Genomic DNA, 26,023 nt, shown 5'->3' with positions numbered 1-26,023 from the left:
GCTAATGATGACACTGCTTCCAGCAGACACACCTGACCCTGTGGGATGTTCATAAAGTCACAGCCATGGCAACAGCACAACAAACTTGGTTTTTATTTCCTGCTTCGCCTCACTCAGTAGTTACGGTTGTTTTGTACATCACACCAGCTCAATTAATGTTCAGTCATCTTTGTTTTCATTTTCTGATTGAGGTATTTTATCTTTTTTAAAAGTAGCTCTTTTTATCGAACCAAAAATAGATGGAATAAAAACAGAAAATGCTGGAAAAACTCGGCAAGCATGGCAGCATTTGTGGAGAGAGGAACAGAGTTAATGTTTTGAGTCCGTATGACCTTTCAGAGCTCTGACGAAGAGTCATACAGACTCGAAACGTGGCTGCTTTTCCTGGTACAAGCCACAAATGGCCAGATTTTATTGATTCAGTCTCACAACTTATAATGAGATCTGAACTCATGGCCTCTTAGTTGCTGGTCCAGCACCAGAGCCAGTCAAACTATGGCCTCATTGGCTCTCTTTCAGATTTGTGGTTTGAGCGATGAGATGAATGAAATTCATGAAGACTGTATATTGGAACTAAAATTAGGAGGTAGTGTTCTCAAAGGCCAGGACAGAACATGTCCAAATAAGATGTTGAAAGAAGACAAGAGGTGTTAGTTGTGTTGTCACTCAGCTTGTCTAAACAGTGAGTTGCTAATAAATAAAGCAGATAGGAGAGCGGGTGGTGAACCCAGATCAGTTCGGATTCCTGGAGGCTATGATGAAACTGTACAGGACCCTGGCCAGGGTGGACCTGAAGTACTGGTTAAGTCCCAGTTACCACAATATAAAGAGGCTCTCCAGGTCCTAGAGATATTTCAGAAGGAAACATGAGGCTGCATGTTGTCAGAGAGAAGAGCTTGGAGGAAAGAATGGATGAACAGGAACTTTTTAACCTTCAGGAGTGATGTGTCTAATAGGTCATAAGTGAGTTATGTAAGATACCAAGCAGCATAGAGTCATAAAGCAGCACAGTGCTCAGAGATACACCAGGATAAGAGAGCACAGGATCAGGCAGGTTTAGTTCAAAAGTAAAGTATTTATTTTGCACAGAAGGTAAGGTAAACAGTATGTGGACCGTTTTACCAGGATGGATAGTTGAGTTCAATAAACTTGATTCCTTTAAGGAACAGCTGTTTCTGGAATGGGAAGGCCTCTCTGCCTCTTCATCTCTCTGTCCTCCTCCAATACCCCCCTCAATTCTACCTCTGGTCACACCTTTTAATTCTACTCAATGTTTGTCCAACTAGACCACTTTGCAGTGACTTGTGATGTTTTGCTATGTTGAAAGGAATTTAAATGCATGTTGTTGTGGAAGATGGTAGTTGGATTGACAATCAGGAAACAAGAGATCAGATATGCCAACGCTTCTTCATCTGGACTGATCTGGTGAAGAACTGGCCTATAATGGTGTTGAGTGAAGCACCAATTAAATTGCCTTTGACACTAACGCTTTTACTTTCTTTCTAAAAGATGGAAGTGACCGAGAAAGAGAAACAGCTGCCCAAGAACCAGAATATCAATGCTGTAACAGCTGGGTTACTCTGTGAAGCTGTGGCAAAGGCTTCAGCAAGTGTAAGTGTTCCTATGGAACAGATAGTGAGTGCAGCAGAGGTTGAGACTCGGGAACCTGTTGAAGACAGGCTTGGGGATGCTGAAGCAGCAGTGGGGAAACCTCTGGCTCAAAATTCTCCTCTAACTGAGAACTCTGTTGGAAGATCTGTTGGGAAGCAAGCGGACCCTGTTGAACAAATAACTGGAGAAACGCTGCCAGTGGAAAGACCACTTGAAGACACCACAGTACTATCTAGCTCACCTGTGGAGAAGACAGATCAGACAAAGGAGGAGCCTGCTGAGGAAAAGGTTGAAGGTAATGGGTTGTTGCAAATTTTTAAATATGTGCAGAAATCTAGAATTAAAACATTTCCATTTTTGCCATATTTTTTCTCTTAGATCATGATACAAAAAACGTACAGAACAGAAGCAGGCGATTCAACCCAAGTGGTCCTATATTTATGGTCCTCAGCTTTGGTGTCTCCCCCAAGTGGAAGCATCTTCTCTACATCTCCCCAGTCAAACCCTTACATAATTTTAAAGACCTCAAGAAATCAACTGCCTCAGCCTTCACTTTTCTAAAATGAAGAGCCCCAACCTGTTCACTCCTTCCTGATAACCATTTCCTTGATTAACAACCTATTCAGTGGTATAGAGAGCCAAGTCCCATTCTACCATTTATCCAACATCCAAACACACAGAACAAAAACAGAATCACCTGGAAAAACTCAGCAGGTCTGGCAGCATCTGCGGAGAAGGAAAGAGTCGTCGAGGACTCGAAGCTTCGATTCTTTTCTTCTCCGCCGATGCTGCCTGACCTGAGTTTTTCCAGGTAATTCTGTTTTTGTTTTGGATTTCCAGCATCCACAGTTTTTTGTTTTTATCCAAACATACAGGCTTTTTAGCAGGGATCAGTGAATGCCAAGGCTGATTTTTGGCTTCTTTCCAAGGACACAAATTCCAATTGTAGCTCCTCAGTTGATGCTTAAGCTTGCTACAGACTTAACATTGAACATGGGGCTGCCTCTGTTCTATGTATGCCAGGACCACACTGGGCACTGACATTAGTTATTTAGACCATTAGGGAAGTGTAACTGACACATTGGCCTATAACTTCCGATTTCTGGGGCATCATGCCCTGGAGGTACCCCAGGTAAGGATTGCATGGCAATCGCCTGGGAAGTTCAAACTTGCATTGGGAAATTACCCTGCAGTGGCTCTTACTTTAATTTAAATCACAGATTTCAGATGGCTCCAACTGCCTTATAAGAGTAGTTATGCAGAAAAAGTTAGAAGAACTAAAACCACTTCTAACTCCTGGGTAACATTAGTACCAACACCCGACCACCCCACGAGACTACCCTCCTGCAGCCCCCCCCACCCGACTATCCTCTCAGACACTCCCCATGACTACCCTCTTGACTACCCGACCACCAACTCTGCCCGCCTCTGTGACTGGACCTTTATACTTACCTGCTTTCTGGCAGTTAGTGCTGTAAAAAGAGGGTGTGGTTTCCTTTTGTCTGACTCTCCGCACTTGGCAGAGAGGATTCCTGGACAGCTACACTGCGCTGGTCTCAATCAGCCCGAGTTGGATGTATATTTTAGTGTAAGTGAATAGGAGCAAAATGGCAATCCGACTGTGATTGCCACCACATGGAAATTATGGCCCAATCTTAATTATATCTAATGTTTTGCAAAGGCAATTTTATTCTGAATATTTAATTTTCATCTAAACTAGTGCATTGGTAGTTTACAAGTTTATACATTAACTATTGCTATATAAGTGCATTTTTAAAATCCTGCTGCTTACACAAGTTTGTTAGAACAATGCCATCTAAAACATCCTGTGAACCTGAAGTCTGCTGTGCTGGTGAAAGGTGACATTTGCTGCAGGGAGACTAAGCTCTCTTGCCCCTTTGGTTCTTTCTTACTGATCCAGTAGCTATGTCTGGACGCTGAAGAGCTTTTGCTGTTGAGCTCTTTGTCCAGTGTCTGGGCAGTAAGCTCAGAATGCTGTGAAAGGATTTCTGTGATCTAATCACCTGTAGGAAACTCCAAGCTGACTTTCTTTAAATGAGGAATGATTAACATAGCAGAAAGATGGTAACATTTTTCCTATTCATCCAATGTTCCTGCCCATTCCTGTGTAAGATGCATGCTGCCTCTTCAGTTGCTTAAATACTTGAGCATTGTTCTTCTTACCTTCTTCTGATTTTTCTGGCTGATCTTCCGATGGAGGATCCTGCGAAACTCACTTAACGCAGTCCCGACTGATGACTGAGATACTAGTTTAGGCTGGGTCGGTGGGGTGGGGGTTCAACGGTGGGAGGTTGTATGGTGGTGGCTGCTAGTCAGGTCAGATCGAGTCAGGGATGGGGGGGGAAGCAAGGTCAAGGGGGTAGTCGGGGGTCAGTTGTATAGCTACCCAGGAGTTGGATAAGGATTTTTCTGCCTAACGTTTCCTGGGTAAGTCAGAACCATCTGAAGTCTGTGACTCTAACTCAGAGTTGGAGACTTTTTCGGAGGATCCCAGCTAGCAGGGGAATTGTCCATCGGATAAACGGCCAATTCTCTGAGTCAGCGCATTGAGACTTCCGAGGGGTCCCGTAGCGTATGTTGGAGGCTATGTCCAGTCTCCAGTAATCCAGAGGTCGGAAGATCCAATTGTCTCCTGCTTTTATTGAAGAGTTGACTTATTTTACATTGAGGGTTAGTTTCGTCAATCCATACATTTCATTGTGAAGATGCTTATTTTGTTTGGATATGACCTCTCACCATCGCAGTGTTTTGAACTCTTGATCTTGGGGTTACAAGCCCACTACCATAACCACTTGGCTATTTAGGCCAAGCCCAATGATATTGGAGTCATCACAGTTTGCTATTGTGAGATTTGAACTCTTGATCTTGGGGTTACAAACCCAGTACCATAACCACTTGGCTATTTAGGCCAAGCCCCCTAGGAAGGTGTAACTCTTTTGAGTTAAAACCAATAAAACCAAATTAACAAAATTGGGATAAATCAGGCACAGCCCCTAATTCAGGTCAGTTGTAAAACTAAGAACAAAGTTTAAAGGAAACTTACAAACTTTAAATCAAAATGTGATTAAAGGGGTCAACAAAACGCCCCAGTCCCCGCGGTGCCCACCGGGCATCGCAGTGTTTTGAGGTGTACTGCCTTTGCCCAGACCTTAACAACCTCTGAAATGCATGGCAGCTACTTGTCAGTGCCTATTGACCCCAGTTTCTGCTCTAGCTGTAAGTTTTCCAAAGTGTGCGGAAAACAGCTTTCCGGAAACAACCTTTGTCTGGATTTGGTGGGAACGTTGGTTATGGTCCAGACCAGCATTGGTATGAATTGTATTTGTCTCTACCATAAAATGAAAAGCATTAGGAGGATCTTTGTTGAGATCAATATATTTGTCTGTCTCAGGCAAACTACAATGTTCATTATCAACTTGTGTATCAAGCATGCATTTTTGCAGCCTGTGAACGTAGCTCTGGAACCTTGTTGTATATTCTATCAGTGTCTGATTTAGAGCTATGTTCAAGGAAGGTTTAATTAAAATTGAAGGCTTTTGGTGGAGTAAACAAGGAAAAATTGTTTCCACTGGCAGGAGGTGTCAGTAACCAGAGGAGACAGATTTCTTAATTAGCAAAACAAACAGGGAATGAGGAGATTTTTTAACGTTGTGAGCTGTGATCTGGCATGTGCTGCCGGAAAAGGTGGTGAATATGGATTCAGAAATGTTCCAGGCATGTTCCTCTTGACTTTGAGTGGTGTTCCACACCTTTGGAGATGCTATCAAATTAGTCACATGTTTCCTTCTGGGAATATTTTAAATGTTAGAAGAGCTGATGAATGAGGAAATGATGTTGGAAGATAAAGGGTTCTACAGTTGCAATCCAAAAAGGGCAGGAAGGCATTTGATACCAGTTCCTGTGAAACAAGGCTACAGTAATGTTGTCCCAGCTAATTCAAAGTACGCTGAGGCTGTCTGTCTGCTATAGATCTCAAGGACATGGTCACAATATGCAGACTACATTCCCAAGGTTTGTGTGAAGAACTGACACAGGGTCTCCCCTTGGTCTGATGTGCTGCAAGGGCAAGATTCCAAGTACCTGTCAATTGTCCAAGTTCATGCACTTGGAGAGTAATTAGAACTGGAGATTGTACAGGATGTGGCGTACAAGATTTATTGGGAACTGGTTTCCTATTGCAGGATTGTGGAATAACTCAAGGTGAAGGACAAGAGCAGAGGGACATGTGGCACTAATTTACGTCATTGACTTGGTTTCAAAAATTCAATGCAAAATGATTACGTTTGCAATGTCCAAATGGGGGTGATGGGTGGGGACAGTAAAACCGGGAGGCACTCAGAAATCACAGAATAAATTGGACAAAATGTGTAGGCAGATTGAGGACAGATGAAATTATGCAGACTAGTGAAAAGTACTGAGAATGGGAAGGACAATCCGGCAACAAACTTGGTCGGTGAATGCGGTTGAACTAGCACAGGACACTCTCTCAACTCAAAACTCAACATGTCCAACAACTGCAGAGCAGCATTCAACAAAAGAAATAGCCAAATTAGTAGAATGTGTTCAATAATCAAAGTAGACCTTGACCTCTGGGTCCCGACTGATGACTGAGATATAAAGGGAAACATTGAAGTGCTGGAAGCATAGAAGACCTCAAAGGGTCAGGAGTCTGATTTCCCACATGGGAAGGAGATATATGTGGTGATTCTATAAAGGTTTAAAGGACGGTTGGTGGAATGGAAAGTGGTAAATCCACAATACTTTAAATTGTGAGTAGAATAAGTGTGTCAAACTAGTAAAAGATTAATTAGGAAGTTTTCATACACATGGTGATCATCATTTGGACTGGATTTCCCAATAAAGCTGTGGCTGTGTAAAGCACTGGAATGAATTAATGTGCAGTTGGATACTATAATGGTGAGTGAAGACTAAGCTTCTCCTGGATGGTCCCTGAATGATACTCCTCATTTGTAACTTAGCTTGTGATTCTAGGCTTCACATTTAAAAAAAAATATTCTTTTATGCGATGTGGGTATTGTAGGCAAGGCCCAGCGTTATTGCTTGTCTCTAATTGCCTTTGAGAAGGTGGTGGTGTGCCACCTCCCTAAACTGCTACAGTCCATCTGGTGAAGGTACTCCCACAGTGCTGTTGGGACTTTTTTTGTAGTGATTTGGTACAACTGAGCAGCTAGCTAGGCCATTTCAGAGAAGGTAAGAATCAATCACGTTTGTTTGGGTCTGGAGTCGTGTATAGGCCCAGACCAGGTAAGGATGACAAATTTCCTTCCCTAAAGGACATTAGTGAACCAGATGGGTTTTTATAACAATTGAAGATAGTTTCATGGTTACCGTTAGTGAGACTAGCTTTCAATTGCAGATTTTTATTAACGAATTGAATTTAAATTCCAGCTTATGCCATGGTGGAATTTGAACCTTTGTCCCCAAGGCATTAGGCTGGGCCTCTGGGTTACTAATACAGTGACATTACTACTAAACCACCGTCTCTCCAGATGAATCCACAATTGTGAAAAGTGTTGCTTAGTACAAGACTATAATGGGCAGAAAGTATTGTACTGAAACCATGTATGTAACCTGAAATTGCCTTAACAGATTTTTTCTTCAATGTCCTACAGTTCCGGATAGTTATGTGAATTTGAGCTTCATTAAGTATGACTCCTATGAGAAGGGAACAGATGCTATGGTAGTGCATGTGTACGTGAAGGAGATCTGCAAATCCGTATCCAGGGTTCTTTTCCGAGAACAGGACTTCACTCTCATTTTTCAAACCAGGTGAGAACCCAGCTCAGTGGTTAGAGGATTTCACCAGTGGGTGAAGTACCTACTGTCCATCACAGAAAATGTGCAGGCTGGCTCTGTGGAATTTGAAATCCAATTTTTACAAGGAACTGTAATGTTCCTTGTAATGTAACCTTGGCTTAGTGGATAGCATTCTCTCCTCTGAGTGTGAAGGTTATGGGTTCAAATTATGTTCCAAAGACTTGAACACATAATCCAGGATGATACTCCAGTGCTGTGCTGAGGAAGTGCTGCACTGTTGGAGGTGAATTCCTTAAACCGATGCCCTGCCTGCTCTCAGGTGGAAGGAGAAGATCCTGTGGCATGAAGATGTATCAAGGCCCTCAAAGCTGGACCACTTGTTCTCAATCACTTGATTATTCGAGACTAAGCCTAGGTACAACAATTGAGGAACTGGGCAATAAGGTAGAACCAGACACATTCAACCATAGGTGCATCTTCAGCTTTCTCCTCTTCTTTCTCCTTCTGTCCCAAGCCTAGGGGCCATGTGGTAAAGTGTTCCTGGACTACCTCAAGAATTCTGCTCTAAGAGGCCTTGGTGAAGTTTGCCAGTTGAGTGCTGCTGTGTCTCCCATTAAGGCCACACACCTTGCCAGCAGTAAGGCGATGAATCAAGGACAGAATCAATGACCTTGCAGTACCAGAATTCTAGATCCCTTTGTTTTCTTTGGGGCAGCAGGGAAGGGCCTCTGGGTTCCCTCAGTGTGGCAGCTGTGTCCTGCAAGTGAGCCAGGGAGTGCGATGCTAATGTAGCTGCCCCAAATGTGTTCATGGCTCCTCCTTGAGGATCAGCCATCTTTAATGGAAGTTGATCAAGAGTTCCAGCTGAGCAGGATGTCTAGAATGAGCCTCATTGACTCTCTCTAGCAGTTCAGTTCAGGCTTTCAAGGTCCAACTAGTTTTGTAAACTACAGGGAAAATATTCAGCAGTTACTTTCCAATGTCACTTTGTTATTGTGCTCTCTGAATTTGCGACTGGGGTTGAATTTAAACTCGTACACCCTTGTATCGTCTAGCATATCCTGCTGCTTATACTTTGGAGTGAGACTGTACATCAGCAATATTTCAGCACATTGTATCTTTCCACTTAAGCTGGTATTGATGCATTATAATGTTACAGTGCTATGGTTAATAAGCAGATTGTATCCTCTACGTGACTGTTCTGGTTTTGTTTTAAAGCTACGAACCATTTCTGCGCATCCACCCTGACTGTGGACCGAACACCATCTTCAAATGGCAGGTTAAAGTTCGGTAAGAGCTGCAATACTCTTATCAGTATTTGCAATATGTTACTCGCTGGTTACAAAGGGCCTACATGTAAAATCTGTTAATCATTTCACATCCGGGAGGGACACTGGACAGAACTCTTGCTGCTAACACTCGGCATTGGGACAAGAACTTCCATTAAGTGAACATGTTCTGCTCCTTGGCATACTCTGAGATTTAATTGTTGTGAACTGGTTTGGGATGGTCTCAGCTCATTCCCAATGAATGTCACTCCAACACAAGCTCTCCATAAGTCAGCACTAGACAGCAGCTTTAGGATTACAGGGGTGTGTGGAACCAGGAGGACAATGCAGCCTAATATAGCTGGTCTAGTCCTTACTCACACACTTACTACAAATGTGATATGTATGCAGAATTGCGCCCGACTCCAAAAGATAACCTGTTTTATTTTTGTTAAAGTGAGTTTCTAATATAGTACGGACCATTTGTTCAAGACGGTGTTGGTGAATATTTGACTTGTTCGAAGTCTTTGGCCCAAAGGGGAGAGGTTTCCCAGTATAAAAGCACATTGAGTATCTGCATAAAGTTACACGCTGCAAGCTCACTCTCATGTTCAATGCCAAGCACCAACTCAGGTCCAGCATTGGCTGCAAACCAACTAAAGCTGCTCCTCCACTCCCCGCACAAATTTTTCCATTTCTTGCACCAGCCTCCCTATTCACGGCTGAATGAGATTCTGATTGCTGAATTAATGCGTAATTTTATGATTTAGACCCACAAGATGTAACATTGAAACTTCAGAAGCATCTGCCTCTGGATTGAAATCCAAATTCAGGAGATAAAGCAGAGTGCTAACCCACTTGTGCCACCCACAAGCTTACTGTGACGAAACAGTTTATTTTTGAACAACTGCAGTAATTCTGTGTAATGAGCTTGCAATTGGATGGCTGCAGATTAAATGTTTGCTGTTGGCAGTTGTCCTTGAGTCTCAGTCTGACTGTCTGTTGAAGTTGAACAACTCCAAATCTATTCAGCTATCCCATACAAATCTTCCATGCATTGTTGCCTCTGAGCTCGCTGGCCTCCATTTTTGAAATCCCACCCCAAGTGCGCATGAACATAAAGTCCTTGATTTTTATTGTCAAACCTTCACTGCAACCTGCCCCTCCAACCTATAAGTTGGCACAAATTCTGTACCCTTCCAACAATGGCCCTGTCCCCACTTGGCCACCAGTGACCATTGCCATCTCCTGTACTCTCTTCAGCTTCATGCCCAGTGACCTCCAATAACCTGAGAAGCTCCCTCTTGTATGGAAGGTCTACAAGGGAATTGTATTGCAAGAAAAGCATTTGAAACTACTTAAATGTTCATTTTGTTTGGAGTATTAACAGTTGAAGCTGCTGGATTAGAATTTTAAATATGATGGGGAAAATTCTGTTGTATTCCTTTCCTAGAATGGGACTTGCACCATCTCATTCTGCTTTTTATTTCTTCATTCATGGGATGTAGGCATTGCTGGCTAGACCAGCCATTATTGCCCAACCCTAATTGCCCTTGAGAAAGTGGTGGTGAGCTGCTTCTTGAACCGCTGTAGTCCATGTAGTCTAGGTACACCCACAGTGCTGTTAAGAAGGGAGTTCCAGGATTTTAACCCAGCGACAGTGAAGGAACGGCGATATATTTCCAAGTGAGAATGGTGAGTGGCTTGGAGGGGAACTTCCAGGTGGTGGTGTCCCCATGTATCTGTTGCCCTTGTCCTTCTAGATGGTAATGGCTGTGGGTTTGGAAAGTGCTGTCTAAGCAGCCATGGTGAGTTCCTGCAGTGCCTCTTGTACACATTGCTGCCACTGTGTGTTAGTGGTGGAGGGAGTGAATATTTGTGAAGGGGGTGCCAATCAAGCGGGCTGCTTTGTCCTGGATGGTTTCCAGGTTCCAAGTGTTTTTGGAGCTGTGCTCATCCAGGCAAGTGGAGATATTCCATCACACTCCTGACTTGTCTTGTAGATAGTAGACAGGCTTTGGAGAGCCAAGGGGTGAGTTACCGCAGGCTTCCTAGCCTCTGACCTGCTCTTGTAGCCACTGTATTTCTATGGCCAGTCCAGCTCGGTTTCTGGTCAGTGATAACTCCCAGGATGTTGATAGTGGGGGATTCAGTGATGGTAATGCCATTGAATGTCAAGGGGTGTTGGTTAGGTTTCCTCTTGAAGATGGTTGTTGCCTGGCACTTGTGTGGTGTGAGTGTTACTTGCCACTTGTCAGCCCAAGCCTGGACATTGTCCAGGTCTGGCTACATTTAGGCAGTGCATTATTTAAATTAAAAATAATGAATAAATGTACAGGGCTGGTGAAGATTGCTGTGGCTGAGTTCGGTAGATTTTTTGCTAGACAAGGGCGCCAAAGGTTATAGGGGGCAGGCAGGAGAGTGGAGTTGAGACCACTACCAGATCAGTCATGTTCTTATTGAATGGTGGAGCAGGCTCAAATGGCCTACTCCTGCTCCCAAGTCCTGTGGTGTTCCAGTGAACCATAAGACTGGTACAAAACTTAGACAAGTTGTCTGTGTGGGCAAACACATGGCAGATGCAGTATAAAGTGGATAAATGTGAAGTTATACGCTTCAGTGTGAAAAACAGAAAGGCAGAGTATTATTTAAATGGTGATATATTGGGAAATGTGGATGTACAAAGGGATCTGAGTGTCCTTGTACACCAGTCAATGAAAGTAAACAGGCAGCTGCAGCAAACAATTAGGACGGCAAATGGTATGTTGGCCTTCATTGCAAGAGGGTTTGAGTTCAGAAGTAGGGATGTCTTACTGCTGTTATACAGGACCTTGGTAAGACCACACCTGGAGTATTGTGTGCAGTTTTGGTCTCCCTACCTAAGAAAGGATATACTTGCCACAGAGGGAGTACAGCGAGGATCACTAGGCTGATACCGGGGATGGCAGGACTGTCCTGTGAGGAGAGATTGGTTTGACTGGGCCTGTATTCACTAGAGTTTAGAAGAATGAGAGGGGATCTGGTTTAAACGTATAAAATTCTAACAGGGCTAGACAGACGGGATGCAGGGAGGATGTTTCCCCTGGTTGGGGAATCTAGACCCAGGGGCCACAGTCTCAGGACACGGGACAGGCCATTTAGGACTGAGATGAGGAAATATTTCTTCACTCAGAGGGTGGTCAAACCTGTGGAATTCTCTACCACAGCGAAGGCTGTGGAGGCCGGGTCACTGAGTATATTCAAGAAGGAAATCGATAATTTTTTTGCATATTAAGGGCATCAAGGTGTATGGAAAAAAAAGCAGGAATGTGGATTTGAGATAGAGGATCAGCCATGATCATATTGAATGTTGGAGCTGGCTCGAAGGGCCGAACGGCCTACTCCTCCTATGTTTCTATGTTAAAAGCAGTTTTCCATTCCTTCAACATACAGGCTACTCAGTGCTTCCCAAACTATTTTTTGTTGTGATTCCATTTTAAGGCTTCATTCTTGGTATGACCCCAGGGTGAAAATTGGGGTGGGCTGGGGGTTCAAACAGCAGGGATACAGGCACAAAAAACAACTAAGACACCTACCATTTTGCAAGTTCTGTTGGTATGAGCAATTGAGTCTCAAAGCTCATTGGATTAGACCACACCCGTGAGGTAAAAATAAGCATCCACATTTAAAGGGACCTTGCAGCTGATCGCAGGATTATCAAATCTGAACCTCTACTCTACAGCCATTGTTGCTGCCTTGGAGCTCACAACCCCAATTGCTTGTCTCCACAGTTGGGGAGCTTATGCACTACCTTCTCATGTAACCCATTGCGCTGTTTCACAAAATGGAACAGAGGAGAAAGGCCATTCAACCTGCCTCTGTATGTACCTGAAGGAGAAGTTCCAGTTCCTGATGACAGCATTTTTCTAGCTGATTCCAGGGTGCCTCCAATTTTTACCTGGGAGGTGATTCCATATTGATCACTTTACGGCCGAACTTCTTGACATCAGTTGTAAACCAGTTCCTTTCTAATTTGAGCCTGTTCCCATCTGTTCCCCCACCTGAATCCATGGCTCCCCTTTTCTATGTTTATCGTTTGAAGTACCACTACAGGATTGCCTTTTGCCACCTCCTCCTGCACTGTAAAACCTAAGTTTATCTAGTTTTTGCTTATAGTCCCTCTGCAATAGGTCACAGATGGAAAATCAGGTGACATAACACAGGCTAAAGGCAGCAGTGTGAAATCAGCGACTGAATAAAACAAGGAAGTATGAGTGCAATGATGTCCTCCTGAGATCCTGTTCTATAATTATTGTTTTAATCTTGTCTTCTCTCCCAGGAATCTAATTAACCCAGAGCAGTGCCAGTACACCTTCACAACCTCGCGCATCGATATCAGTTTGAAGAAGAGACGGAATCAGCGCTGGGGAGGACTTGAAGCTCTCGCAGCACAAGGTCTGCAGAGTGACATCCAAATAACCTGAAATAATTAAATAGACATCAGGTCAAGTCAGCACCTGACAAGAGATGACAGAGCTTATGGATTCACACTGCCATTAATGTACTCACTTTCTCTGGATGCTGACTGACCTGTGTATTTACTGTTCCTTTCCTTATTCTGTGCTGTGGGCCAAGCTAGCCTGCAGCATTAATGGTATGTCTGATCTCGCCCAGTAATTGCTCTGTATTAATTATCATTTCGGAAGAATATATGATGTGCAATTATACCAGGACGATTTCAGAGTTATGGTGGCTGTGTGAAATTTTCATATTGGGAAAACAGACAGTAGTGTAATTCACGGTGGTGACCATCAATCTATATTGGAAGGAGCATCTTAAGTTGTATGACATGAGAGTACAGTCCTGGTGGGTTACAGGCCTGTCAAAGCATAACACTGCTGTACAATACTGATGGGGACAGGTGTCTCACTGTATAACATCGGGGTGCAGTACAAGTGGGGGCAGGTCTGACTGTAAAACACTGGGGCACAGTACTGGTGGGAACCGGTCTCACTGAATAATACAGGTACAGTACAGGTTTGTTGCTGTATAGCATTGGTATACAGTACTGGTGGGGACAAGTCTGTCACTATAACACAGATACAGTACTGGTGGATACAGGAAGGTCATAACATGGGTGTACAGTACTGGTGGGGTACAGGTCAGTCACTGCAAATGATATATACAATTTTAGTTTTTTTTCTGAAGCAAAGATCTATTTTCAGTTTGTACATTTTAGAAAGATGAAATAATTGTGAGGAGAAATGTGTGTTTCTATGTTGGGGTTTCCTTGGATGATTGTGCAGGTTGATGTTTACAGTTTGTTGTTTGCCACGCTGGCTGTGTGTCCTTGTGCTGTCAGCTCAGTTGTGGGATTGTAGATTCATTTATGGGATTGTATAAATTGCATCAGTCATGATTCATTGGGTAGCATGTTCACCTTAGTCAGAAAGTAGTGGGTTCAAGCCCACTCCTTGGGCTGACACTCAAGTGCAGGACTGAGGGAGTGTTGCACTATTGAAGGTGCCACCAATGAGACTTTAAACTGAGGGCCTATCTGCCCTTTTCAGGAGGTATAATGGGTCCCATGCACTATTTTGGAGAAAAGCAAGGAGTTCTGCACAATAATGTGGCCAATATTTATCTCAATCCACATTAAAAAGAAACAGATAATCTGGTCATTGTCATGTTGCTGTTTGTGGGAGTTTGCTATTTGAAAATTGGCAGCTTAGCTTATTTGACAATGATGACTAAACTTCAAAAGTACTTTATTGGATGTAACACATTTTGGGATGTCCTGAGGTTTTGAATGGATGGAGGGCATCCAAGATCAGCCTACACTTAAAAAGACAACTTGCAAAATCCCTGGTGTAGAGCACTGCACTGTATGGGTTGCAGGAGTTCGACCCTCAGGCCAGGCGAGAAGTGCATTACAACTTTTGAAATGCGTCTCTGGCACAGGCTCTTTAGAATCAGCCAGGCAGAATGAAGAGCCAAAGAATTTGTCTACAAAGAAAAATCAGAGTCTGACCATCTCATGGACTTCTAGCTGCAGTGAAGAAGCAAAATTTGAGTGAGTGCCCACTGGGAAAGACGGGCTGAGTCTGTCAGTGACAACAGAAGATGAAACATCAAGAAAGAACAGGCCAGGTCAGAGAAGGACTGAACGCGTGGACATCATCAGAAACTGGACGGAGGGAGGAATGACAGCAACATGCAGAATTGCAGTGAACAGAGACACCTATGGCCCCTTGTGGACTTGTGACAATAAATCCTGTCCCAGCCAGCGAAGCCCACATCCCAAGAATGAATATAAAAAATTGTGGCCAATTATGGATGGTTGGAAGTTTTGAATGGCGGTATATAAATACAAGTCCTTTACTTGAAAAAGAAGAATTTACAGGGCTCGAGGGAAAAAGCAGAGCAGTGGGATTAGTTGATAGCTCTTTCGAACAACCAACACAGGCACAATGGACTGTAAAATTCCATGATTCTTTCCCCCTGGCTGAGTTGACATTTCTACTGATGCTTCTGGGAAAGTTTTAAGTTGGTAATTTTTCCAGTGAGGAATCTCCTGTTCCCTGAGCCTATCTTGGTAGCCAAGACCCTAAAAGCTGGCTATGTACTGATTGTCCTTGCAGCTCCCCAAGCCAGTGTCGTTGGTATTTCACCATTTCAGTATTTAAAATACATGAGAATTAGGGTTTCTCATGTTGTTTGGCATTACTGATTACAGTTGCATTGGCTCTTGCAGACTTACAGGTTATTGGTGTTCAACCTACGTTGTTAGTAATCTATAACCTTAAATCAGCTTCCCAAATTAAAAACTGTCTGCACGGCCTGAAGCAGTAATTGGTGAAATGCAATCTGGATTTGAACCTGGAATAGGAACAAGAGAGGGAATTTTTAACCAAGGAACAATTTTCGATAAATATCAAAGTAAACAAGAATATTTACATGTGCTTCATAGACTATGATGAAGTATCCAATTGTGTTTATTGCCAGAAGTTAATAGATGTGTTGTTGAAAGGTGACATTGACAGTAAAGATGTGAGATTTATCCAGAGTCTATATTGGGACCAAATAGCGAGCATCAGGCTAGAAAATAGATAATCAGATATCTTTCATGCAAAGACACAAGGAGCTGTATTGTCGCCAAAGTCATTCAATCCGTGTACAGAACAAATATTCAGAGAATAAATGTACTTACAGGTAAGAACATAACAAACTTGTGGTACACTGATGACACTTGCAGAATCAGGAGAGGCCCTGCAAAATATTGTAGATCAAGTAAAACCTAGAAGATTAGAATATGGATTGAGTATGAAAAGCAAAAATATAAAAACGATGGTAGTTAGAAGGAATATGTTAGAAGAAACAAGTGTGAAGATTGAAGTGGATGGTGTCACACTGGAACAAGTAGATAAGTTTTTATCCATTTGGGACAAATGATAACAAGATGGTGGATGTAATGCAAAAGTCAGAAGGATAGAAATATCCACAGGTAATTTTGTGAAGATGTTAACATCTTGTTAACAACAAGAAAACTCAAGCTTGTAACAAGGAAAAAACTCCTACGATGCTCAATTCTGTCCACTTCCATGTCAGCCTCAGAAACCTGGACAATAAGTAAAGATCTGTGGAAGAAAATAAGAGGCCTTTGTAATGTGGATGCTAAGACGTTTGCTAAAAATTCCATTTGCAGATAATAAGACCAATCAAGCGGTCTTGAAATAGAGCAAAAGAACTTGAAAAAGTGACATCCAGAAAAGACACTGTCGGTATTTTGGCCATTTGATCAAGGCTGAAAAGCTACAGGGATCCCTGCTAGAGGCCAGAGTGGAAGGCAGCAGAAAGAGGGGTTGACCTAGGTGTAGTTGGATGATGGATGTCACAGTAGTTGCGGGCGAGTTACAGTGGATATGTGAGGGTGCACAAGACAGATGAGATACAATGACACATCTCCTGGTAGGGGTAGCTGCAAGCAGCAGCACAGCTTGATCAGCTTATTCCACAATATTGCACAGCTCCACATAGTGCACCAAATTTAAAAGACACTTTTCTGTGCTCTATTAAAATAATTGCGTGACTGGTTGACACAGCAGGTTATCCACTAACCTTCCAGCTTGAGGGTTTGGGATTGAATCCAGCTCCGACTGACTGTAAGGGCTCCATGTGAAATGAGCTTGAAGAATCAGAGCACAGGACTGTCCCTCATTATTCACTGACTTTTTATTACTTTTAAGGTGCAATATAAATACAAGTTGTTGTTAACTTGGAGGTTTCACTCAGAGAGGCCACAAGGTGGTGGGAAATGGAAATTGCTAAATGTTGTGCTGTAGGGAGTTGACTTCTGAGGTTGAGGCTTAGGCATGTAATTCAGGCAGTGTAGAGGTCACTTTACTCTGTATCTAACCCCGTGCTGTACCTGTTCTGGAAGTGTTTGATGGGGACAGTGTAGAGGGAGCTTTACTCTGTATCTAACCCCGTGCTGTACCTGTCCTGGGAGTGTTTGATGGGGACAGTGTAGAGGGCACTTTACTCTGTATCTAACCCCGTGCTGTACCTGTTCTGGAAGTGTTTGATGGGGACAGCGTAGAGGGAGCTTTACTCTGTATCTAACCCTGTGCTGTACCTGTTCTGGAAATGTTTGATGGGGAGAGTGTAGAGGGAGCTTTACTCTGTATCTAACCCCGTGCTGTACCTTTCCTGGGAGTGTTTGATGGGGGCAGTGTAGAGGGAGCTTTACTCCTTATCTAACCCCGTGCTGTACCTGTCCTGGGAGTGTTTGATGGGGACGGTGTAGAGGGAGATTTACTCTGTATCTAACCCCGTGCTGTACCTGTCCTGGGAGTGTTTGATGGGGACAGTGTAGAGGGAGATTTACTCCGTATCTAACCCCGTGCTGTACCTGTCCTGGGAGTGTTTGATGGGGACGGTGTAGAGGGAGCTTTACTCTGTATCTAACCCCGTGCTGTACCTGTCCTGGGAGTGTTTGATGGGGGCAGTGTAGAGGGAGCTTTACTCTGTATCTAACCCCGTGCTGTACCTGTCCTGGGAGTGTGTGATGGGGACAGTGTAGAGGAAGCTTTACTCTGTATCTAACCCCATGCTGTACCTGTCCTGGGAGTGTTTGATGGGGACGGTGTAGAGGGAGCTTTACTCTGTATCTAACCCTGTGCTGTACCTGTCCTGGGAGCGTTTGATGGGGACAGTGTAGAGGGAGATTTACTCTGTATCTAACCCCGTGCTGTACCTGTCCTGGGAGTGTTTGATGGGGACGGTGTAGAGGGAGCTTTACTCTGTATCTAACCCAGTGTTGTACCTGCCCTGGGAGTGTTTGATGGGGACAGTGTAGAGGGAGCTTTACTCTGTATCTAACCCCGTGCTGTACCTGTCCTGGGAGTGTTTGATGGGGACAGTGTAGAGGGCACTTTACTCTGTATCTAACCCCGTGCTGTACCTGTTCTGGAAGTGTTTGATGGGGACAGTGTAGAGGGAGCTTTACTCTGTATCTAACCCTGTGCTGTACTTGTCCTGGGAGTGTTTGATGGGGACAGTGTAGAGGGAGCTTTACTCTGTATCTAACCCCGTGCTGTACCTGTCCTGGGAGTGTGTGATGGGGACAGTGTAGAGGGAACTTTACTCTGTATCTAACCCCGTGCTGTACCTGTCCTGGGAGTGTGTGATGGGGACAGTGTAGAGGGAACTTTACTCTGTATCTAACCCCGTGCTGTACCTGTCCTGGGAGTGTTTGATGGGGACGGTGTAGAGGGAGCTTTACTCTGTATCTAACCCCGTGCTGTACCTGTCCTGGGAGTGTTTGATGGGGGCAGTGTAGAGGGAGCTTTACTCTGTATCTGACCCAGGGGGAGGAAGGTGGGGATTCACTTTTGTAGCTGCTGTTGCAGCCAAAGGATGCTTAAGCACTTGTGTTTTTTCACTGGCCCTTCTAAACGCAAGCCTTGTGCTCCCCTGTTTAAGGTGCAGTGGGGGGCGCCAAAGTAGCTGTGCCTGCAGGCCCACCTTCACTGGAGAAAGCGCAGCCTGGGAGCAGCCAGCACACACTTCCTCCCAAGGAGGAGCAACGCTCAAATGAGAAAGAAAAAATGCGCACAGAGGAAGCCAGTCTCGAGTCAGTGGCAATCAGGTCAACACCCGAGAACGTCCAGATTAAGCATGACACACTTGTAACATCGGTAAGTAATGTACTTGGAGTAATATATGTTCAAAGTTCACTCTCCTCCTAAAGGTGCAGTAAAGCTTTTCTTTAGTCATTCTTGAATGTGGGCATCACCAGATAGACTGGCATTTTCTTTTGCTATCCCTAATAGCCTTGAGAAATTGGTGGTGAGCCACCTTTTTGAACTGCTGCTATCCGTGATTGATGCAATTGAGGGGCTTGCTGGGCCATCAGAGGGGGCAGTTAAGAATCAGTTGTGATGGTATGGGACTCTCTTCACATACAGTATAAATTGCCGTTTTTCCCTTCTGTTGGTATTCTTGCGAAGTATCCTGATGAGTGTAAGATGAAAAGCTTCGACATGTCTCTTTTTTTCACCAGTGCTTATGTTCTGTACTACCAAATGACTGTAAAGTGACATTTGTGAACTAGCTGGTAACTTCAGTCTGAGCAGTTGTATGTTTCCATTCTAGTCAGTGATATCCTGACCATCCAGGTATACGGAGAGAGGCTGTTGAGAGAAACAAAGTTAATGTTTCAGGTCAATGACCTTTTGTCAGAACTAGGAGACGTAACCGATTTAACAGTTTATAAGCTGGGACAGAGCAAGGGATAAGCAGGGAAGAAAGAACAAAGGATAAGGCCTGTGACAGGGTGAAGGGTGGGACTGATTACACCACAACCTTCAATAATAGAAGCCATAAATATATGATCACAAAATCTGCTCAAAGTGGTTAAAATGTGAAATTCATTACTTCATGAGATGAATAACATGGATGCATTTTACAGGAAAGCTAGATAAATACATGAGGGAGAAAGAAATAATAAAGATAAGCTGATAGGGTTATGAGGAGGCCCATATGGAGTATAAACACCCAGCATCGACCAGTTGGGCTGAATGGCCTTTTTCTGTATTCTGTGACTGTACGAAGGAGTACATTGAACTTTCACCTTGTGCTTTGTGCTGAAGCCTAAGCCGACCTGCATGGTGACCCCGATGACACACAGCGTCACCAACCCTGAGCATACGGAAGAGGAAGAGGAGGAGGAGGAGAAGAAAGTCTGTCTGCCAGGATTCACAGGGTTGGTCAACCTGGGGAACACTTGCTTCATGAACAGTGTTATCCAGTCACTGTCCAACACAAGAGAACTCCGCGACTACTTCCACGGTGAGTGCAAAAAGGTTGAATTCTGCTTGATAGAGAGACCTTGCCAGTCATGCCTTTTAGGTGTAGAGTGCTGAGCAGGACTCACTTATGTCAGAATATGGTGGGTTAAAGCCCTAAGACACAGACTTCAGCTCCATAATCCAGGTTGATGCTCCCAACGTTAATACTGAGGGAGGTGTCATCTTTCAGATAAGATGTTAAACCTTGATGTTTTCTCTGGTAGATGAGAAAGATCCCATGGTACTATTTCGATGAAGAGCAGGGGAGTTCTTCCCTGTGACCTAGGCCAATATTTGTCCCTCAACCAGTATCGCTTAAACAGATTAACTGGCCGTTATCACATTGCTGTTTTTGTGATCTTGCTATGTGTAAATTTGCTACCACATTCCTACATTGCAACAGTGACTACCCTTCACAAGTGCTTCATTGACGTTAGAGGCTCTGGAATGTCCCAAGGTTGTGAAAGGCACTAAATTAAAGCAAGTCCTTTCAACCACCCAAAAGAAATGATTAGCTAGTCAATTATCTTGATGCCATTTATGGGCTGATGGTGCCTCAAAACAACTGCTGTATTTACCCTCTCGGAGTAATTCATTGGATTCAGACGCTTTGCGAGGCTTTGAAACAATGTATTTTTGGTGAGGATTTATTTATTTGACTTTTTAATATGAGATTTCGCTGAAGAAAGATTAAGCCCTCACTGCAAGTTAAAACCCTGAACATCTCTCTCTCTCTCTCTCTCTCTATATTGGACCAGATCGATCTTTTGAGTCTGAATTAAATTACAACAATCCTCTGGGGACTGGCGGCCGCCTGGCCATTGGTTTTGCGGTGTTGCTGCGGGCTCTGTGGAAAGGAACACACCACGCCTACCAGCCATCAAAATTGAAGGTGAGTGAGCCAAAATCCCCTGCTGGCTTTCTGAATAAATTGGCAAAGTGGTCACAGCTGAAACCTTGTGGGGATGTTAGAAGCAGGAGGTGACTATTTAGCCCCTTAAACCAGTTTTTTTCTTTATTCTATCACTGGATGTGGGCGTCACTGGCAAGGCCAGCATTTGTTCCCCAAATAATACAAGTCAAAGTCAATATGGTCTCATGGATTAGTTTCAGTTGCCTGCAGGGGTTGGTGAGAAATGTTCTAATGAACATCCCATAATTGACATTGGGCTTTTGATCTGTTTTCTTGTCTCTCTACAGATCATCCATGATTTACTGGTGGAACCAAGCTCGAGGGGCCATTTTTTGATGTGCAACAAGGCTTGAGGGCTGATTGGCCCCCCCCTGTTCACGTACAGTAGGCTCAAGGGGATGAATGTTCCTCTGGCCCTTTGTTCCTACATGGCCCTTTCTGGACTTTTTGTTACCAGGATTTATCTGTCCAGACTCTTCTCGCAGCTCTTGAGCAAGTGACAGCAGCAGCAAAAGCTGTGGCCTTGGATGGCTTTCGATATCTGGCCTTGCATTGCCAGTATGCTGTTGTCAACTTGTTAAAACCCTTTTTTCTCTTTGGCATATCAAAGAGACCTTTCCCAATAAGCATGTATAACGCAACTGTGTTTGCTGCTCAAACTCTAGCTCACAAGGCCACTTTACTAGGCCAGTTATACTACATGGTGCAGAATGAAACCTTATCAGAAACTTAAGAACAGGAAGAGGCCATTCAGGCCTTCATCCCCATTCTACAATTCAGTTATATCATGGCTGATCTGTATTTTAACTCCATCTATTTTCCTTGGTCCCATAAGCCTTGCCTAACAAAGGTCAATGGATTTCAGTTTGGAAATTTTCAATTCTGGCTTTATTCAACAGAGCTTTCACTCACTCTGTCTCCTACTTCTTGCTTTGTACCTGTTCTCCCAATGCCACTTACTGTGAATGCCATCATATGTTTAGTTTCTACTTATACCATTTCAAGCCCATTCTGGGCTGGTGATTGGCCATGAGTGGATGTCGGTGGGAATGTGGTTGACTTGGATGAAAGAACAGTTAAACAGGCCATTTCTTTGGGAGTTTTTGAAGGAGGGGAAAAGAGGTAGCCGGATGGAGAGGGTATGGAACGAAATAGCAGAGTATGCTGCATGTTGCAAAGGGTTTAGCATCACTAACAGCAGCATGGGGGTAGAGAAGATGTGCAGTGGTCTAGGTTCGTGCCATGCAGTTGGAGAAGATTGCAGTGAGGTAGGGTGGACAAGGCCATGGAAGGATTTCAACATGACGGCTAGGATTTTAAGATAAGTGGGAGTTAGTGGAGGCCTGCAGAGGTGGGTGAATGTGTCTGGGGATAGGACGCGGGCCCATGTGAATGAGTTGGTCTATACGGTGAAGTTAAGAGAACTGCGAAGCAAACTTTCAAAAACTGTGTTTGGACCAGTTCCAGTTTTTACTCCTTAGGAAACCTGTACCTACAGAAACTACTCAAAAGGTACAGAATCCAGACCAAGGAGTTTTAGAAATAAAAAAACAAAATACAAGGAAGTTCAGTGCACCAGTTGGCATCTGTATGGCAAAACAGTGTGCCATGTTAGTCCCATTGTCTATCCTTCATCTGTGAAGAGAGAATCAGAGTTAACTTTTTAGCTCAATGATCTTTCATTGGAAACGAGCACCCTTATGTACTGTGCCCTTGGGTGCTGTACTCTGCCAGAGAAGGGTGCCCTTGGGCATGTCCCCACTTTCAGAGAAGGATAAAAGGAACCCAACTTTGCTGGAACTTTCTTTCAAACAAGGTTCTAAATCTGTCACTAGTGTGACTTAAATGCATAAGGTTTTGTTAACATCTCTCTTTTCTACTAGGCTATTGTGGCAAGTAAAGCTAGCCAATTCACTGGTTACGCACAGCACGATGCTCAGGAATTTATGGCGTTTCTGTTGGATGGCCTCCATGAGGACCTCAATAGAATACAGAATAAACCGTACACGGAGACAGTGGATTCTGATGGGCGCCCAGATGAGGTACGTCACGCTGTAAGGTAACTCTCAGACTAGTAACTCCAGCTGGTGCCTTCTTGTTGCATCGTTGTACCAATATTAAATGGTCAGGGCTGTGGACTTTGCGTACAAATCACTTGACACTGCAATGCACCATTTTAAAATTTGATGTTCTACCTTTGGTTAACCATTGGTCAAGCCCCAGAGAGTTTAGACATTCAGTCTTACTAATGGTGTTAATGGTACAGAGCATACAGTGTAAACTAACCAAGATATCTCTGGTTATGTGGAGAGGCCTTAACTGTTTCAGTCAAAGTAGGGAAGACTAAAAGGAGAAATGGCTTTAAGTCCCCTCTTTAGCCATTATGTTTAATCTGTGCCCTTTGCTTGGTGACCCTCCTGCCACTGGAAACAATTTCCCCCTACCAACTCTTAACAAAAACCCTCCATTTTATGCATCTCCATTAAAACTTCCTAAATATTCTCTGTTCTAAGGACAGCAATCCCAGCTTCTCCAGCCTCTCCACATTAGTGAAATCCCTTATCACTGGTACTATTCAAGTTAATCTTCTCTGCACCCTCTCCAAAGCCTTAACACCCAACCAAAAGTGTGGAGCCCAGAAATGGAAACACTACTCCAGCTGAGGCCAAACTGGTGATTTATAAAGCTTTATATAAATTCCTTGCTTTTGTACTCTGTCTCTATTTATAAAGCTAAGGATGCTGCATGATTTTTTAATCTACGTTATCTCCTTATTCAGCCACCACTTGCTTACTTGCTGCTTGGCCTATCACCAATAATACTGTCAATCTGTTGCTGTTGAAAAATGCAGGCCGATGCTCGTGTTCATGATCTATATGCAGTTCGTAAATCTCCATTTTCTACCACTGTTTTTCTGTACATTCAGATATACTTGTAATACTCTCAAATATGTGTAGGTGGCAGTGATGGACCTGTGCTTGGCCTCCAGGTTCTTGTTGCAATCATGATAGCCAATGCCATGAAATCCTAATATATTAGAATAGTGAAGAACCCTGAGAAATCAGGCTGGGGGCTGAGACATCAGTTGGAGAATCCCAGAGAGTGGGACCAGGCTGAGAACAGAATCATAGACTGTTACAATGCAGAAAGAAGCCATTCAGCCCATTAGCCTGTCCCAGCTGCTTGAAAGAGCCATGCAGTTACTCCCATTCCGCCAGCTCTGTTTCATGATTCGGACAATTGCACAAAATGTTGCTTTCGAGTTGTCCTGTTCTATCAAACCTTAAAACATCATCACCTCAGAAAAGAACCAGTGGCACAAGGGCAGAGTTATTTGATCTAAGTTTGAGCATCTCTGCTCCTAGTCCCACCATGTGAACACATGCAGGGTATTGTGTAATGGACTGCATGTAAACAGACTTTCTCAGAGCAGTTCCATTTGCATTACTCATACTCCTTCCACATCGCTGTACAAAGAACCCACAGAGCAGTGTTATGAGCAGGTGAGAAGGGTTGAACTGGCTCCCATCTATTCAATTTCCTTGGTTATTCACAACAAAAGATAGTTTTTTTTCACAAGGATATGCCTTTGTTGAATCCAAATGTATTTAACTATTTACGCTGTGAGCAGCATGGAACGAGTCAAACAAGGTTATTTTGAGTCAAAGAGCAAGTTTATTAACTACTAAACCTAAGAGAGAAAAATAATAAAAACACCACGTTTCAGAAATAAGGGAAGTTAGAGCCCAATTGAAAAAAAGTTATAAGAATATACAGTTAAGTGTTCTTTGATCATCTTTAAGGCGTAGGTTTTTAAATGTAATGGCCGATTTGGATAAGCTGGTTTTATGGATGCAGTCAGATGTAGAAGATTCTGCAATTTTTTAAATTCATTCACAGGGCTTCACTGGCTGGGCCAGCATTTATTGCCCATCCCTAATTGCCCTTGAGAAGGTGGTGGTGAGCTGCCTTCTTGAATCACTGCAGTCCATGTGGTGTAGGTACACCCACAGTGCTGTTAGGGAGGGAGTAGCAGGCTTTTGACCCAGCGACAGTGAAGGAATGGCGGTGTATTTCCAAGTCAGGATGGTGAGTGACTTGGAGGGGAACTTCCAGGTGGTGGTGTTCCCATCCATCTGCTGCCCTTGTCCTTCTAGATGGTAGTGGTCATGGGTTTGGAAGGTGCTGTCTAAGGAGTCTTGGTGAATTCCTGCAGTGCATCTTGTAGATGGTACACACTGCTGCTACTGTGCGTCAGTGGTGGAAGGAGTGAATGTTTGAGGATGGGGTGCCAATCAAGTGGACTGCTTTGTCCTGGATGATGTTGAGCTTCTTCAGTGTTGTGGGAGCTGCACTCAAGCAGGCAAGTGGGAAGTATTCCATCACACTCCTGACTTGTGCATTGTAGATGGTGGACAGACTTTGGGGAGTCAGGAGGTGAGTTATTTGCTGCAGGATTCCTAGCCTCTGACCTGCTCATGTAGTCACAGTATTTATATGGCTAGCCCAGTTCAGTTTCTGGCCAGTGGTAACCCCCCAGGATGTTGATAGTGGGGGATTCAGAGATGGTGATGCAATTGAACATGAGGCAATGGCTGGATTCTTTCTTGTTGGAGATGGTCATTGTCTGACACTTGTGTGTCGCTAATGTTACTTGCCACTTGTCAGCCCAAGCCTGGATATTGTCCAGGTCTTGCTGTATTTGGACATGACTCCACAGTCTGTGAATGGTGCTGAACATTGTGCAATCATCAGCAAACACCCCCATTTCTGACCTGATGATGGATGGAAGTTCATTGATGAAGCAGCTGAAGATGGTTGGACCGAGGACACTACCCTGAGGAACTCTTGTAGTGATATCATGGAGCTGAGATGACTGACCTCCAACAACCACAACCATCTTCCTTTGTGCTAGGTATGACTCCAAAGTGGAGAGTTTTCCCCGATTCCCATTGACTTCAGTTTTTCTAGGGCTCCTTGATGCTACACTCGATCAAATGCTGCCTTGATGTCAAGGGCAGTCACTCTCACCTCACCTTGGGAGTTCAGTTCTTTTTGTCCATGTTTGAACCAAGGCTGTAATGAGGTCAGTAGCGCCACTT

The 26,023-nt window shown here is 43.9% G+C and overlaps 1 protein-coding gene across 7 annotated transcripts in view; it reads left to right on the top strand.

Moving 5' to 3' along the window:
* usp19 (ubiquitin specific peptidase 19) overlaps nucleotides 1-26,023 on the top strand; it is a 138,393-nt gene that overhangs the window by 60,814 nt on the left and 51,556 nt on the right. For 6 of the 7 annotated variants that reach the window (XR_005943625.1, XM_041192579.1, XM_041192578.1 and 3 more), the window contains 8 exons: nucleotides 1,510-1,906; nucleotides 7,266-7,422; nucleotides 8,629-8,700; nucleotides 12,997-13,112; nucleotides 18,642-18,856; nucleotides 19,811-20,009; nucleotides 20,767-20,900; nucleotides 22,805-22,963. Coding sequence is in view for 6 of the 7 variants with exons in the window: in XM_041192579.1 (XP_041048513.1) it covers nucleotides 1,510-1,906; nucleotides 7,266-7,422; nucleotides 8,629-8,700; nucleotides 12,997-13,112; nucleotides 18,642-18,856; nucleotides 19,811-20,009; nucleotides 20,767-20,900; nucleotides 22,805-22,963 (1,449 nt within the window). In the remaining variant the exon portion in view is untranslated. The remainder of the gene's footprint in view (nucleotides 1-1,509; nucleotides 1,907-7,265; nucleotides 7,423-8,628; nucleotides 8,701-12,996; nucleotides 13,113-18,641; nucleotides 18,857-19,810; nucleotides 20,010-20,766; nucleotides 20,901-22,804; nucleotides 22,964-26,023) is intronic. The other variant, XM_041192576.1, reaches the window with a different exon arrangement.

Source organism: Carcharodon carcharias, chromosome 7 (genome assembly GCF_017639515.1).
Source record: "Carcharodon carcharias isolate sCarCar2 chromosome 7, sCarCar2.pri, whole genome shotgun sequence".
In the NCBI taxonomy this organism is placed as follows: Eukaryota; Metazoa; Chordata; class Chondrichthyes; order Lamniformes; family Lamnidae; genus Carcharodon; species Carcharodon carcharias.
This window is presented reverse-complemented; position numbering and strand designations above follow the sequence as displayed.